We start from the raw sequence: 16,625 nt of genomic DNA on the forward strand, positions 1-16,625 counted from the left end.
AGTTCTTTACTGCTTTGTTAGATATTCAGATAGTTAGTAGCTTTTTAAATTACTTTCAGCAAAATGTGTTGTGAATACCTAGGTCTGCCATTCTATTTCATGAGTTTGGGTGGCATCTTTAACATTGGATTCTTCACCTTTTTATAGTTTCTTTCCTTTTTTTGTAGTTTCATGATTCAGAACACTTAACACCATCTATTTCACTCTTCCTTTTATGGAGTAAAAATGATCAGGGATATGAATTTCCCTCTGAGTACGGCTTTAACTGTATTCTCCAAATTTTTACACATGGAGTCTTCATTTTTATTTTGTTTTACATATTTTATAATTTCTACAGTTGCCACCTCTTAAATTCATGAATTATTTACAAATTACTTTTAAAGTTTTTGTGTAATTTGTAAATGATTCACTTTTAAAGTTTTTGCATAGCCCACGCCTGTAATCCCAGTGACTCTAGCTTTTTCTTTGGATGCCACACTTCACTGAAAGTAATTTACATTCTGTATTTTTCCAGAAAGAAATTCTGAATCTATTTAATTTAACTTGTTAAGTTTTAAATTCTCAACTTTTCTATCTTTACTAATGTTTTGTGTCTGCTTAATTGTTTCAGACATAAATCTATTATATTGTTTTTATATTTATAAGTTATGATTTTCTCTCCCTACCTCTTTTTTGTGGTGCTAGGGATTGAACCCAGGTCCTCGTGCATGCTAGGCAAGTGCTCTACTACTGAGCTACAATCCAGCCCAACGATATCTCTTTGTAACCCAGGAGTTTTCACTTCACACGTTTCCAGGTGATGCTGTTCTGGACATTCATCTCTGGGTTTGTTTTATTGTATTGGCAAATTATTCATTTTACTTTCATGCTCTTTCCCTTAAATCCTAATTTTTGTGATATGAATACTTCTATGACAGCTTTAATTTCTTTGATATTTTTATGGTATACCTATCTTCATCTCTATGTTTCAAACTTTCAGAGTGAAATGGTTTTAGTCATGTCTCTCAATGTGATTTTCAACATTTGCTTAGGCATAAATAGATCATGGAAGAGTGTAGATCCATGAACAAAACTAACTTTATCAGAACACAATAGGCTTTCAATTCAACAGAGAAATATTAACTTGTCAACAATTAGAAAACAATATGATTATATGTGAACCTCACACTATACAGAAATATAAATGGACAAAAAATGACCTAATTGTGAAAAGCAGAAAACACTTGATTCGATTTGGGATTAGGAAAATACTATCATAGTGTCACAAAGAAAAATATATGTAAATTGGGCTACATATAAATCAAAACTTCTCCCTTACAAAAAGTATCATAATTTAAGTCAAGCTAAAATCTGGAAGGTGATATCTATAACACATTGAACTGACATAATAATATTAGTACTAGGAGTAAGTAAAGGAATATTACAAAACAATAAGAAATAGTATATAGCCCAATACAGCAATGAGGAAAATATGTAAGATATCAAAGAAGAAAAATCTAAATAGTGAATAAAAAATATATACTCACTCTCATGAACAATAAGGGAAATTTAAGATGAAACCAAGATATAATATGTTTTGGGGGGGTACAGTTTAATTTTTAAATTTTGAGTCAGGGTCTCACTAAGTTGCTCAGGGTCTTACTAAATTGCTGAGGCTGGCTTTGAACTAGCAATCTTCCTGCCCCAGTCTCCCAAATTGCTGGGATTATAGGCATGCACCACCACATAATGAACATAATGTCATTAATGAACATAATGAACATAATGTCTCTAATTTTTGTGTGGACAGATCCTTTTAATCTGAAAAAACAAAGAGTGATGAGGATGGGTAGTGGTAGAAAATCTCATATCCACTGGTAGGGGTGTTAATACCATTACTTACACCACTACTAAATCTTGAAAACATAATGAATAATGATAGATATATTATATCTAAAGTTTTAAAACTTGCAAACAATTCCAATTAGTATTTTGGATTCATAAACATGTATCAACTGTATCAAATATGGATGAGAATATAAATACTGAATTCATGAAAGTGACTTGATCTTTTTGAGGAACAGTATGAAAGAGGGAAGGAGCATGGTGGTGTGCCTGAGGAACCTGTAATGATCCATCTATTAATTTTCAACTACTCATTGTGAATAACTATAGACCCATGAGAAGTTGCAAAAAGAATAAATTGAATCATCTGACCCTCTGGCCCAATTTCCCCCAAGGACAACATTTAATATATGAAGTACAAAATCAAAACAGAAAATCAGCATTGGTACAATTCTGTTAACCAGACCAAAAAATCAGTTTCCGTTGGCTGGTGCCTATAGTTTGTGTATGTGTGTGTGTGTGTGTGTGTGTGTTTCTCCACAAATTCACCATACGTATAGAATGCTGTAACCACCATTATAATCTAGATACAGAAATGTTCTGCCACCAAAAGGAAACCCCTCTGCTCTCCCTTCTAGGCTCTCCCACTCCCCAGTGTCTGTTCTTATCACCTGGTAACTCTTTTCTGTTCTCTATCTCTACAGTTTTATCATTTCTAGATGGTTCTATAAATGGAATCAGACAGTAATGCAGTCATTTGAGATTTTTTTTTCACAAAGCACAATGTTCTCTAGATCCATCCATGCTGTTGCATCTATTGATAACTCACTCCTTTTTCTTGCCACTGATATTCCCGTGTGTACATTTGTTTAGCCTTCAATGGACATTGAAGGACATTTGGGGTGTTTCCAGATTTTAACTATCATGAATATGGATATTCATATACAGGTTCTTTTGTAAAATTAAAAAAAGATTTTTTTTCATATCTGTGGAACAAAATGCCTGAGTGCAGTTTCTTGGTTGTGCAATTGGTAGATGTTTAGTTTTACAAGAAACTGCCAAACTATTTGCCAGAGTAGCTATACCATTTTATATTCCGCCCCCTGCACCGTGTACAAGAGACCCAATCTCTCTGTTCCTCTCCTGCATTTAGCATTACTATTTTAACATTTTAGCTATTGATCCATTTCTTTTTAAAGAGAAATTGGATTCATGTCTGGCAAAATATTAATATCTAATAGATCTGGATGCTAAATTCACAATAAAAATATTAATGATGCATAGAAGAGGGGAAATGAGCCTGGCAGAGTTATAGCTATAGAAGGAGGTAATAATGGACTGCATGTGGTGGTGCACACCTGTAATATCATTATCTTGGGAGGTTGAGGCAGGAGGATCCGAAGTTCAAAGCCATCCTCAGCTAGGGAAGCACTGAATAACTCAGCAAGACTCTGTCTCAAAACGAAAAAAATAAAAAATAAAAAGGGCTGGGGATGTGGCTCAGTGGTTAAGCACCCCTGGGTTCAATTCTTGGTACCCAAAAGAAAACAACAACAACAAAAAATAATGGAAGACTGGAAAGGTTTTAACTTTTTGTTTAAACAATTAAAAAAAATCAAATTTAGTGAAGTTCCATTTACATGCAATGAAATAACCATGTTTCTAATGTGCAAGTCAATGTGTTTTTTGATTGCCAAGACAGTCAAGCTAGAGAATATTTTCCCCTAAAGTTCTCTTGCACCCCTTCACTGTCAATTTCTTTCCTCTACTAACCTCCAGTCCCAGGCAACCAAACAGCCTTCTGACAGTAAATATAGGTTTTGTCTTTTGTAGCATTGCATAAAAACAGAATCACACAGTATACAGTCTCTTGTATCTGCCTTTGGGTCAGTGAAATGTTTCTGAGACTCATCTCTGCTGTTGTATATCAGTAGCTTTTCCTTTCTATTGCTGAAAAGCTTGTGTCTTATGGAGGTAGCACCATTTGTTCGCCCATTCACCTGTCAATCAACATCTGAGTCAATTCCAGTTTGGGCCATTATAAAAAGACTGCTGTGAACATTGAGGTATGAGAGTTTTGTAGACAAATATTTTCATACTAGGTAAACAACTATGGATCCAGCTTTTAAATTCATAAACATTATTTTTCTGGAACAGTTTTAGATTCACAGAGAAACTGAGAAGATAACATGGAGTTCTGGTATTTCATTTCCTGCATAGTATCTCTTCTGATTCACATCTTACACGAATGTAGTACATCTGTTTCAATTCATGAACCTGTGGTGAGGCATTATTAACATTACAGTCCATTGTTTATTTAGATTTGCCTAGATTTTTAACTAATGTCTTTTATTTCTTATCAGCGATCCCATTTAAGTTCCCACATTACATTCAGGCTTATCTTGGTTGTAACAGTCTTTCTGACTTTGTCTTTGATGGCCTTGAGTTTTGGAGAAGTACTGATCAATTATCTTATGGGATTCCCCTCTATGGAAATATATCTGATGTCTCTTGCTTATGATCAGACTGGGATTGTGTATTTTAGGAAGGAAAATTGTGGAAGTAAATTATATTTCCATCAGGTGACATCACAGGTACACAGTATGAATGTGGTTTGTGCCCATTGGTGTTAACCTTGTTTGCTTGGCCAAGGGGATTTTTGTTAGGTTTCTGGGCTATAAAGCTACCCACCCCACCCCACCTCCTTCTTTTTTACTGTAACTTTGGAAATCAGTAGGCATAACCCAATTCAAAGAGGTATGTCTCCAGTGTCTGAGTGTTCATGTAACAACAACAAAAAATTCCTCTGCTCCCTATCCTTCCAGAACTTAGTGCCAGGAAGTGATTTTCCTCTCTGGCATTCTGTGTATTTCCATTTATAGGAATAGAGAACTCTGTGATCTGACTTGGTTGTCTTTCCTCACCTCGACTATTAGTAAGCCGAGAGTCCAATGAGTAGATGAAATGCAGAAAGTCCCTCCCCTGGACTCCCGAAAAGATTTTTCTCTTCCTTCCATCATTTTTTCTCTTTATTGTAATTGCCCCAAGTAATAAATGTGCTAATTATATTGGAATGTTCTAATTCCTCTTTGGAATTAGAGTGGAAACGACAAGTCAATCATCAAATCCCTTTAGCAACTCCAGATTTCACCAGGTGGCCCTTCCACAAAGCTCTCTCTCCCTGTTTCTCCAGCAAGGTGACTGACAAGCTGCTGCCTCAGGGTGTTGCTCCAATTCTGATCAGACCAGCAACCACAGAAAACATCAGTCGGGGTGAGTGGGGCTGAGTCATGCTGGGAGTGGAGGGTGATGATGGACCTATATGGGTTTTGTTCCTTGACCGAGAGGCTAGCCTCTCCCTTCCAGGGTGGTAGAGTACAGGGGTGAGCAGCACGGATTGTGACACCAGGCTTCTTGGATTCACATGCTATCCCTGCCAGTCACTGTTTTTCTGATTTCAAACCACTTCATTGAGGTGTGGATTGACATACTAAATGCTGTGTACAACTCAATGCGTTTAGCCATAAACACACCCCATGAAACCATCACCACAATCTGTGCCATGAACATACTCAACTTCTAGCAGTTATACTTTAAGATTGTGATGGGACTGATGAAGAGAAGATTGAGAGTAAATTAGACTTTAAAATCTTACTTTGTGACCGAGGACTTCAATTTTTGTTCTGCAGTTTTAGGAATATACAGAACACTGAGGATGTGTTTTCCATCTATTGTTCTATATAGATTACTATAATGGGGCAGGGAACTTCTCCTGAAAGAATGTTATTTTTTATTTAATTTATTTTTTAAAAGTAGTTGAACACAATACCTTTATTTTATTTATTTTTTGTGGTGCTAAGGATTGAACCCAGGGCTTCACATGTGCTGGGTGAGTGTTCTACCACTGAGCCACAACCCCAGCCCCAAGAGTGTTATGTTTTGTAGAAGAAAATGAGTGCCGGGGCTGGGGATGTGGCTCAAGTGGTAGCGCGCGCCTCGCATGCGTCCGACCCGGGTTCGATCCTCAGCACCACATACAAACAAAGATGTCGTGTCCGCCGAAAACTAAAAAATAAATATTAAAAAAAATTCTCTCTCTTTAAAAAAAAAAAGAAAAGAAAATGAGTGCCATTTCATGCCCTGTATGTCTAGAGATGTTCTATAAGTAAAGGAAAATATATACTTCAATACCCTACTGTAATTATGATATATTTTCTAAATTTTATTTATTTATTTATTTAGTACTGGGGATTGAACTCAGGGGCACTTAACCACTGAGCCACTTCCCCAGCCCTATTCTATATTTTATTTAGAGACAGGGTCTCACTGAGTTACATAGCGCCTTGCTGTTGCTGAGTCTGGCTTTGAACTTGTGGTCTTCCTCTCTCGGGATCTTCCTCCTGAGCCCCTGGGATTACAGGCGTGTGCCACCAAGCCAGGCATATTTTAATTAAATATTCTATACATGTTTTAAAAATATTTTCATCACGTCCAAAAATTTCCTCCTGCCACTTGTGTTTATTATTACTGTTATGGTGTATGTAACACATGGCATAAGATTTTTCCCTCCCAGCAAATTTTCACTCTGCAATACAGTATTGTTCACTACAGACTCGGGGCTGTAGAGTAGATCTCTTGGACTTATTCATCCTGTAAATTGAAACTTTGTCTCTTTTCCCCATCATCTTCCTGCTTTCTCTTCACCTACGCCCACGACAACCATCACTCTGCAGTCTGCCTCTTGAGTCTCACTAGTTAGATCCCTTGTGTCATTAAAGCCAGTGGTCTTTGACCTTCTTTGGCGCATTTCACTTAGTATGATATCTCTGGAGATCAACTACTTTTTCACAAATGGCAGGGTTTCCTTCCTTTTCTTTTTGCTTTCTCATTTACCTAGCTATATCAAAGAATAATTGACAAATGAAATGCATGTTTTTAAAGCATACAATGTGATGATGTGGTATAGGTACACGTTATGAAACAACCACTCACATTTGAGTTAGTTGGCCCATCCATTGTCTCACATAGTTTACTTGGTTGTTTTATTTTTAGTATTTTTTAGTGTGATAAGGATAAATAACACTTAATCTCTTAGCAAATTTCAAGTATATAATACGGTTAATTATGGATTATTGCCACCATGCTATACATTAGACCCCCCAGAACCTATTAATCTTATAAATGCAAGTTTGTATATTTTGGCCAAAATCTTCCATTTTCCCCTCTCCCCAAGTCCCTGGCAACCTTCATTCTACTCTATTTTTAAAACTTATTTTTAGGTTCCACATAGGTGACATCAAATGGTATTTGTCTTTCTCTGGCTTCTTTCTTTTTTGTGTGTGTCTGGGAGATACGGGGAATTCAGCCAAGGGGCATTTTCACTGAGCTATTATTTTTTTTCCAGTTTCAAAAAAGGGTCTTGCTAAATTACTCAGGGCCTTGCTAAATTTCAGAGGCTGGCCTCAAACTTGCAAGCCACCTATCTCATCCTCCCAAGTTGCTGGGTTTACAGGTGTACACCACCAGGCCCAACTGTCTGGCTTATCTCCCTTAGTATAATGCCTTTCAAGTTCATCCATGTTGTCCTAAACATCAGGATGTCCTTTCTTAAGAATGGATACTATTACTCTGTGTGTATGTTCTGTTTTCTTTACCCATTGATCCATTACTAGACACTCAGTTATTCCGTGTCTCGGATATTGTGAATAATGCTCAAATGAATGTGAAAGTATGAATAATCTTTTTGAGATCCTGATTTCACTTCCTTTTAGTATATACCCAGGAGTGGTATTGTTGCATCACATAGGAGTTCTGTTCATTATTTTTTGAACTGCCAATCATTATTCTTGATCAAAGACAAATTGCTTAACATTTCATGTCCCAGTGTCCCTACTCTCACCAAATATAAGAATGGTATGTCATAGGTTTTGTCAAAGAGTAATGAAAAAATACATGTAAAGCACACAGAAGAGTACCTGACATCTTCTAGATGTTAATGTTGGTTCTTTTTGTTTTTTATTCTGTTCTGCTTTTCTCCTTCCTATAGTGCTATCCCCACAGACCAAGTGCCGCCCTGGCCTTCTGGCCCCAAAGCCCTCTGGCTTCTACCACCAAGATGTATGGCATTCCCTGTCCTGCTCTGGCCAGTCCTTCCCCACTGTTGACAGCATCCTGGGCTGCCTGGCTGGCCACATCGTGCACATGATGGGGGACTCCACGCTTCGGCAATGGTGGGAATATCTACGTGACACAGTGCCCTGTGAGTGACACATGGGGACTCATGAAGAAACAGGTGACCAGAGAGGGATTTGAAGGAAACTGTGGTGCTTGGTGGAGAGGTGGGCAGGATGCTGGGTGCTCCTGAAAGGCGAGTGAATGAGGAGGGCAGAGTTATCACTGGGCTGTCTTCCTGGTTTAGTTACCATGGAGCTCAAATGAGAGCACCAACCTTTCAAATAACAGCATGTGGTGATTCCAAGAGTCCTCATTTAATTTCTAAGTAAAATCCCCAGTGAGTCTCTCAAAGATTATTGAAGTGAGAAAAACACAAAGTTCACAAATTTGCTGGGAGGGGTACTGGGGTTTGAACTCAGGGGCACTCAACTACTGAGCCACATTGCCAGTCCTATTTTGTATTTTATTTAGAGACAGGGTCTCACTGAATTCCTTAACACCTGGCTTTTGCTGAGGCTGGCTTTGAACTTGAGAACCTCTTTCCTTAGCCTCACAAACCATTGGGAATTATAGGCATGGGCCACCCAGCCTGGCCACAAAGTTCAAAATTTTATGTCACTCACCACCCTATACCTCAATTTTTTTTTTCTTACTGTTCTTAGATTTGTTGCTGGTCTTGAGCAGTCACTTGTCATTTGGTAGAGATAGTGGTTCCCTTAGCACTTAAGGAGGCAGTCACTTCTGCTGAATGTGTGTAGCTTTCTTGTCCCCTCCAAAATTAGACCAACCCAATCCCAAACCTTCCATTTTTCTAAATAGTCAAGATTAATGGAAAACAATATCACAGAACTTGTGAGTTCATTCCTCCAATTTTCAAAAACAAAAGAAAATACTCAACATCTTTAGCAGTGATTTTGAGTGAAATTCTGTTCTGTTCCAAGCAACCAGTATCTACTTCAGATCTATTATAAATCTCAGGGCCTGAGATTCTAACTGAGTGGCAGAGCACTTTTCTAGTATGTGCAGGGCCCAAGGTTGTATTCCTAGCATAGCTCTCTCTCTCTCCCTCTTTCTATCATACACACACACCCAAGGTTTGATTTACAGTCCTTCAGATGTCTGAGAAATAGGAAGATATAATAGAAAAGCTAGCCAGAATGCCTGTTGTACTGGGACCACTGTTCAGTAGCCGTAATCCTTATAAATTGATATCAAAATTGTCATCAGGCTAATTGTAGCAATTGTTTACCATGGTTTTAAGGGGAGTCCACCTAATATTATAGCCAATCTCAGAAAGGAAGCTCAGGCACTTTCTTGGTTTCTTGCAAAGTTTAGAAATTAGCCACATTGTCACTGTAGCCACCAAGTCCAATTTGAAGTTCCCTTTTATTTTAAACAGTCAAGTGGTCTGGGCACAGTGGCATACACCTGTGATTCCAGGTACTAGGGAGGCTGAAGCAAGAGGATAACAAGTTCAAGGCCAGGCTGGGCAACCTAGCGAGATCCTGTCTCAAAATAATTTAAAATTGAGAAAGGGTAAGGGATATAGCTCAGTGGTAGAGTACTTGCCCAGCTTGCAGGAGGCCCTGGGTTCAGTCCCCAGCACCACAGAAAACACAGCAACAAAACAGCTAATTGAGGTCTAACTGACAAACCATGAGTGGCAGATATTTACATTTTAATATATATTTACACTCATGGAACAACCTTCATAAATGAGATAATTAGCATATTCATCATGCAGAAAAGTATCCTCAAAGAATAAAACATTGGAAATCTGTCCTAGGGGTACACTTGTAATTCCAGAGATTAGGGGATTGAGGCAGGAGGATCACAAGGTCCTAAGCAAATAAGTGAGACTCTGTCTCCAAATATAACATAAAAAGTGCTGGAATTGGGCTGGGGTTGTGGCTCAGTGGCAGAGCACTTGCCTCACACATGTGAGGCACTGGATTTGATCCTCAGCACCACATAAAAATAGATAAACAAAATAAAGATATTGTGTCCATGTATAACTAAGATTTGTGCAGAGATGCTAGATTCCCTTTATCCATATTGCATTCAAGGCAACAAAGCAAATTTTGAAAATGTTGATTGGGCACCTGAAATAGAAACTTGCTAAGGATCAGATCTTAGACAAAAACAGAAGAGGTGGCAAGGAACGAATCCCCCAGGGAAAGTCAATGGTGAAGAGAGTGCAACGGGTGTGTTGGGGGCCCAAGGACAGGCTGTGTGTGGCCTCTGCCCTGCAGACACCCTGAGCTCCCACTGCGACTGCCCTGGAGGGACCCAGGCTGGGAAGGACCCGGAGCCTCTCCCTGCTGCTGATGACCCCCTGGCAGCCTCGACCTGTCAGAGTCGGGACCCGTGGTATCTTCTCTCTCATCCTCCCAACAGCCTTGAAACCAGTGGATCTGATTCCACATATCAGTGGCCTTGGAGACCACTCGGGGCATAGTGCTGCACTGGTGATCCCACAGCTGACCCCTGCGCTCCCAACGCACGCCACTGGCCTCTCTGCACTCTGTGGCCAAGGAGCTGGAGGGCCTGGCTTGGGGGCCCCCACACCAGACGACTGGCAGGGATTCGGACAGCTGTAATGGCCCTGCTGGAGCAGGAACCCTGCTCCGGATCCCGTCCTGTCTGCCCCTGGGGACTTGGAGCCTTTGGGCGGCTTGGCAAGGCCGGCAAAGTCACCGGGGCTTGGAGGGCTTGGAGGACAAAACTACATTTGTTCAGTAGGTTAGAGAACATAGAGAAGACTTTGACCTTGAGAAGAAGGTCCTGTGCCAGACTGGTTATGTGTAAAAGATAGTTTTTCCTGTTATAACCATTATTTTGCATGTGCCTTTTATTCCTCGTTCTGCATATACAGTTGACAAAACTAAGTACTTTTTTGAAATATCTAGCCCTAGATGTTCTAAAGTGCTTGATATATGTTAAAAGTAGAAGTGGTAAAATATAATGCATTTTATAAATATCTTTGTTAAAATTCTTAATAAATGTTTTGGGGGGCAATAGCCAAACCCCTGTTGAGTATTACTACATGTGCAATTTTATTTTCAGTGATGTGTGCATAGTGGTCACATTATTTTGTGGAATATCTAATCCTTCTATATATTTAGAAGTGCTTAATATGTTTAAAAGTAAAAGTAGTAGAATAAAACTTGTAGATAGCTTTTAATATATATACATAAATTTGTAGATGGACACACTACCTTTATTTTATTTATTTATCTTTATGTGATGCTGAGGATCAAGCCCAGGGCCTCACACTTGCTAGACAAGCACTCTTCCACTGAGCTACAATCTCAGCCTGGTAAATAGCTTTTAAAAACTGGTAGGAAATACTGTGTTTGGAATTGTTAAACCACCTCTGAATGGTATCTTGTCAGTACTTATTCACTGGGTTGAGGGAGGTGGGAGGGAAGAGGTTACAAAAGGTGTTTTGTTAGCTTGTGCTTGAAAATCCTAGCTTACTATTGCCCTATAACATGCGTTTCATTTAACTTTGCTGTACTGAATACATTGTGTATGTACTGGACAATGGAGTCTTGGTTTTATAATATCTAGTCTCTGGATAGGCAGAGGTTGCCAATGTGTGACAAAAGTAGAGTTAGTAAGCTAACACATTTTGCATACTTTGTGCTAAAATTCATAGAAAGGGAGTCTTCTGAAAAGAACTTTAGGAAGTGAAATTGTAACATTACATCTGAGTGACACTTGTGCCTCTGTCACTTGTGACATAGGAGAGAAGAAATGAAAGAAAGAAAGGTTCTAGGCCAGCATGATCTTATTTAGATGCTTTTAGATATATTGCTATCTGTGTATCGTTTATTCAACAACACTACTGTGTACATTGTAGACAAATTTAAGTCCTCATTTGAAACATCTGGTTTTTCTAGATGTTTAGAAGTGCACAAAGTATGTTAAAAGTAGAGATAGTAAATAAAACATATTGTAGGTTAAAAGAAAAAGAAAAGTAGATTCTAGGGATAGAATTTGGGGAATTCTTTTATTTATAAAGTGCAAGGAAAATAAGAAGCCAATAATTAGGGGTGAGGATTAACCAGAAAGGTAGAAACAAGGGGACAGTGTATTGTCACAGAAGGAAAAAGGGAAGAACATTTCTGGAAGAGGTTGGCCAGCAGAGGGAAGTCAAATGCCATAGAGAGTTACAAGCAAGAAAGGGCTGGGGATGGAGCTCCGTGGTTCAGGGCTTCTCTCGCCTGTGTAAGGCCCTGGGTTTGATCCCAAAAAAAGAAAAGAAAAGAGAAGAGTAAAGTAAACTGGAAAGGAGTTTGGATGGACAGTGTTGGTACTGATAGGGAGAGCTTGTGGAGTTGAGGAACAGAATGCTTGTGTCTGAAAAAGCAAGCAGGCCGGAGCTAGAAGTTTTACATGTAAAATAATATGGCGCATGGTCATATGTTACGTTATGGAAACTTCTCTCTCATCCTCCCAACAGCCTTGAAACCAGTGGATCTGATTCCACATATCAGTGGCCTTGGAGACCACTCGGGGCATAGTGCTGCACTGGCGATCCCACAGCTGGCCCCTGCGCTCCCAACGCACACCAGTGGCCTCTCTGCACTCTGTGGCCAAGGAGCTGGAGGGCCTGGCTTGGGGGCCCCCACACCAGACGACTGGCAGGGATTCGGACAGCTGTAATGGCCCTGCTGGAGCAGGAACCCAGTACCCTTGTGGTCATCAAACTGGCCAACACTGGCTATAAGTCCGTGTATGGCAGCGACTGGTTCACTTTGCAAGTGAACCGGCTCCTGAGAGCTGCCTTTGCTGGGCTCCGTGTGGCCTTTGTGGACGCTTGGGAAATGACCTCCAGCCTGGCCCTGCCCGACAACATCCACCCAGGGAAGCTCATTGTGAGCAATGGAGTGAACTTGCTCCTCTCCTTCATCTGTCCACCTGAGAGCTTCTGAGGGTCCTGGCAGTGTGCTGATGGAGAGCCTGCAGCTCAGCCACAGGAAATGTGAGAAGCAGTGATGGGACCCAGAATGATTCAGAGGAGAGTAGTTACCCCAAGATTGGCCCCACTGGTGACATTTTGGTGACTGTCTTCTCATACAGCTCTCTGTGCAATGCACAAATAAATAAATATTACATGAACGAGATCATATTTCACATGCTCTGTTTCCAGTTCCCTTTTTAGAAATTTTTATTGATTTAATTGCACATTACTCAGTTTTGTAAGGAATAATACAGAGATCCCTTATATCCTGTACTTAGTTTCTACTGTAACCATCTTGTCAAACTGGGGTATAATATCAGAATTGGGATATTTACATTGATATAATCCAACATTCTTATTTAGATTTTCTCAGTATTATTATCCTCAATTTTGTGTGTGTGTGTGTTTGTGTGTGCGTGTTGTTTTATTTTTTATTTTTATTTTTGCAGTGCTGGGGATTGACCTCAGGGCCTCATGCATGCTGGGCAAGTGCTTCACCACTGAGGCTATATCCCTAGGTCCTGTTGCGTTGATTTGTATGCATTTATTTTTATGCAACATTATCACATATACTGGTTTCTGGTTAATTCTTTAACATTTGTTTTGTAGCTTTTTTTGTAGGAAAAGATAACAAAGCCCAAGGTTCATCCACAATAGCAAGTCATATAGGAGAGTCACCAAAAAACTGGGGTCTCAAAGGACTTCATCCTCAGACTGAGGTGATCCAACAAGAAATCCCCAGGACCAAAGAGCACAAAGAAAAGGACCACTGCAAAATTTGGTAAGTGGAAGGGTAGAGGAAGCGTCCTCTAAGAACTGATAGCCATACACTGTCTTCACTCTGGTTTCTAGCCTGACTTGACACTACATGGGTGGCTCAAAAATTCTCTAGGGCTGGGGATATAGCTCAGTTGGTAGAGTGCTTGCCTTTTTTTTAAATTTTTTTTTAAAGAGAGAGAGAGAGAGAATTTTAATATTTATTTTTTAGTTTTTCGGCGGACACAACATCTTTGTTTGTATGTGGTGCTGAGGATCGAACCCGGGCCGCATGCATGCCAGGTGAGCGCGCTACCGCTTGAGCCACATCCCCAGCCCCGAGTGCTTGCCTTATATGCACAAGGTCCTGAGTTCAATCCCCAGCTACACACACACACACACACACACACACACAAATTCTCTAGGTCCAGGTTAATGTAAGTGGGCCTAGCCTCATATACCTCCATGTCACCTGAAAACATCAACTGTGATTTCTGGGGAAACCAACATTTTTCTCAGATCACAGATAATTTTCTGCAGAGAAAATAATAAGGAAAAAGAGCTGCAGACATTCAGAAATCATGAAACACACAAGTAACAACGTAGCAAGAGTGAGAAACAACAGAAAAAAGTTAGAAAAACCCAAATACAAAACTCCCAGATATCAGATCAACTGAAAAAGCATATGAAATTAGTATCAGTAAACATACTGACTTAATCAAAAAGATTTTTTTACCAATATAAATAAAGATGAAAAATATTTTTAATAGAACTCTTAAAATGAAAACTAGAATACTTATAATTAAAAATGAAGTGCATATTTAAAGCCAGGCTGGAGCGAGGCAGAGAAAGAATTAGTGAATTATCTCCTCCCAGTTCTACACTGTGGTTCATCCAGATATCTGCTATCACCTTGTGGTGACACCTCCCTATGCAAACTATTTGATGCAAACTATTTGCATCACCTCACTGACCCCATACCTCCCATTTCCTACAGTGACTACCTCCCAGTCACAGTGTCACTCCCCATCCCCCAAATTTGTGCCTTCTTGCTCCTAAGCCTCCAGTTAGAATTCTCCATGAGAAACTCTCCTGGGTAATGCCCTGGACCGCAAAGAAGGCTTCAGTTCACAGGTCCCTTGCTTTCTGTCTCTTACCTGCTGGGTGTGCCTGCTCATCCCTGATGGCTCCCTCCTTTTCCCAATGGCCTATGAGGTGTGCTTGCCTCTTGTCTCCAGGATCTGGGAGTAATGCTGCTTCTGTTACAACACATCTTTTATTGAGTTGCCTCCTGTGTCTCACCTGACTGACGCATCCAAATCTAACCTCTTCACCAGTGTGGGTTCTCTTGGAGAGTGGCTGTCTTGACAGGAATAGATTGGACTCAGGTCAGACAAGAGCCTCATGGACATCTGTCAGGATAAAGAAGTTTTCTGTTGGAGAGGTACCTGCTCACATGTTGGACAGTTGGGCATTAGGCCATCGGCTAGGATGAAGTATCCATTGACAGGAACACCATAAAGGCTCACTACTACCAAATGCCCCAGAGCTCCATCAGGGCCAGGTTAGAGTCTATAGCAACTGTCCAGGGAGGGACCTCAAGACCAACATGAAGGACTGAACTTAGCACCTCACTTAACCTTCATTTACCATAAAGATGCTATCTACAGACAGTCACATTGGGGGTGACATAGGAATATGGGGGACACCAGTCAGTTCATAAGAAAAGATAAAGTGAAAACATTTCAGACAAACAGGAGCTGATAGAGGCTTTACCGGTGGGTCTTCATTACAGAAGAATTCTGAAGAAGGGACTTCTGTGGGAAGGGGAGTGGTTCTTCCAGGGAGAACTCAGGGTCAGTAATCTTAAATTTGGTGGTTGAAATTCATAATACTACTTTTAAAGAACCATATAAAATAATCATAAAATTTCTAAGGCTAGGGAAAATAAGTTAAATTCTACTAAGTTAAATAAGTTAAATTCATTCTACAGTCTACTCTGAAACCCACCCCAAAGCCTTGTTCTCATACCCTCAACATTTAGTTTTCTTTTCAACATTTCATTTTTTGAGCCATTTGAGAGAAAATTACATATATCATTCCTCTTCTCCCCTAAGTACTTCAGAGCGACTCTCCCCAAAACAAGTATATTTTCTTCAATAGCCAGAGTATAATGATCAAATTCAGGAAACTTAATATGGATATATCATATCTAGTCTATATTAAATTTAATAAGTTATCCCAATAATGTTCCCCATAGATATTATTTTTCCTGGATCAGGATCCAAACCCAGACAGCATTTAGTTTTGTTTTTCTTTTTTTCTTTATGTCATATGATAAATAAGATGTTCTTTCTTTTTTTTAATCATACTTTTAAGTTTAAAAATTTTATTTGTTCTTTTTAGTTATACATGACAGTAGAATGTATTTTGATATATTATTCAGTGGTCTACAATACATTATAATCATCGTTTGGACTGTCAAGTTCCTTCAAATATGACCAACAGGAAACTCTAAAAAATAAATATTAAAAAAAATTCTCTCTCTCTCTCAAAAAAAAAAGATTATGAGATTATGGAAAAAAATTGTCTCCTCAATATTATCCTCTGGCTTTCACTTCTCAATTTGCTATCATTTCCTTCAATCAAACCCATTCTCACCAAGGAAACTAAAAGAACTATATGGTCTCTCAATGGTTGTGGTCACAGAGTCAGACCCTTGGAACAGAAACACATTTTTGATTCAGCGTCAAAATCTCTTCTGCTGTTGAGGAGGACAGCAGCACAGGTGTTGGGTGCATTCTGAGTGTGACACATTCTGAGTGTGGTTTAAGGGTTTAGTACCTGACAACTTAGCATTTTTCCAATCTCCCAACACTTACATGGGCTGTCAAGAATCCTT

The 16,625-nt window shown here is 39.5% G+C and overlaps 2 protein-coding genes across 2 annotated transcripts in view; both read left to right on the top strand.

Annotated features, from left to right (window-relative positions):
* LOC124081070 (NXPE family member 3-like) overlaps positions 1 to 13,106 on the top strand; it is a 55,354-nt gene extending 42,248 nt beyond the window's left edge. The window contains 5 exon segments of the mRNA XM_046427201.1: positions 5,018 to 5,097; positions 7,871 to 8,083; positions 10,396 to 10,428; positions 12,501 to 12,622; positions 12,624 to 13,106. Coding sequence (XP_046283157.1) covers positions 5,018 to 5,097; positions 7,871 to 8,083; positions 10,396 to 10,428; positions 12,501 to 12,622; positions 12,624 to 12,938 — 763 coding nt within the window. The 3' untranslated portion in view covers positions 12,939 to 13,106.
* A 1,820-nt stretch (positions 13,107 to 14,926) lies between these two features.
* Positions 14,927 to 16,625, top strand: part of LOC124081059 (NXPE family member 3) — a 31,023-nt gene continuing 29,324 nt past the window's right edge. Inside the window, exon 1 of the mRNA XM_058573556.1 lies at positions 14,927 to 14,938. Within this exon, the coding sequence (XP_058429539.1) occupies positions 14,927 to 14,938 (12 nt within the window). The remainder of the gene's footprint in view (positions 14,939 to 16,625) is intronic.

The sequence above is a fragment of the Marmota monax genome, unplaced genomic scaffold (assembly GCF_021218885.2).
Source record: "Marmota monax isolate L192 unplaced genomic scaffold, Marmota_monax_Labrador192_F-V1.1 WCK01_AAM20220418_F8-fsc00405, whole genome shotgun sequence".
Classification (NCBI taxonomy): Eukaryota; Metazoa; Chordata; class Mammalia; order Rodentia; family Sciuridae; genus Marmota; species Marmota monax.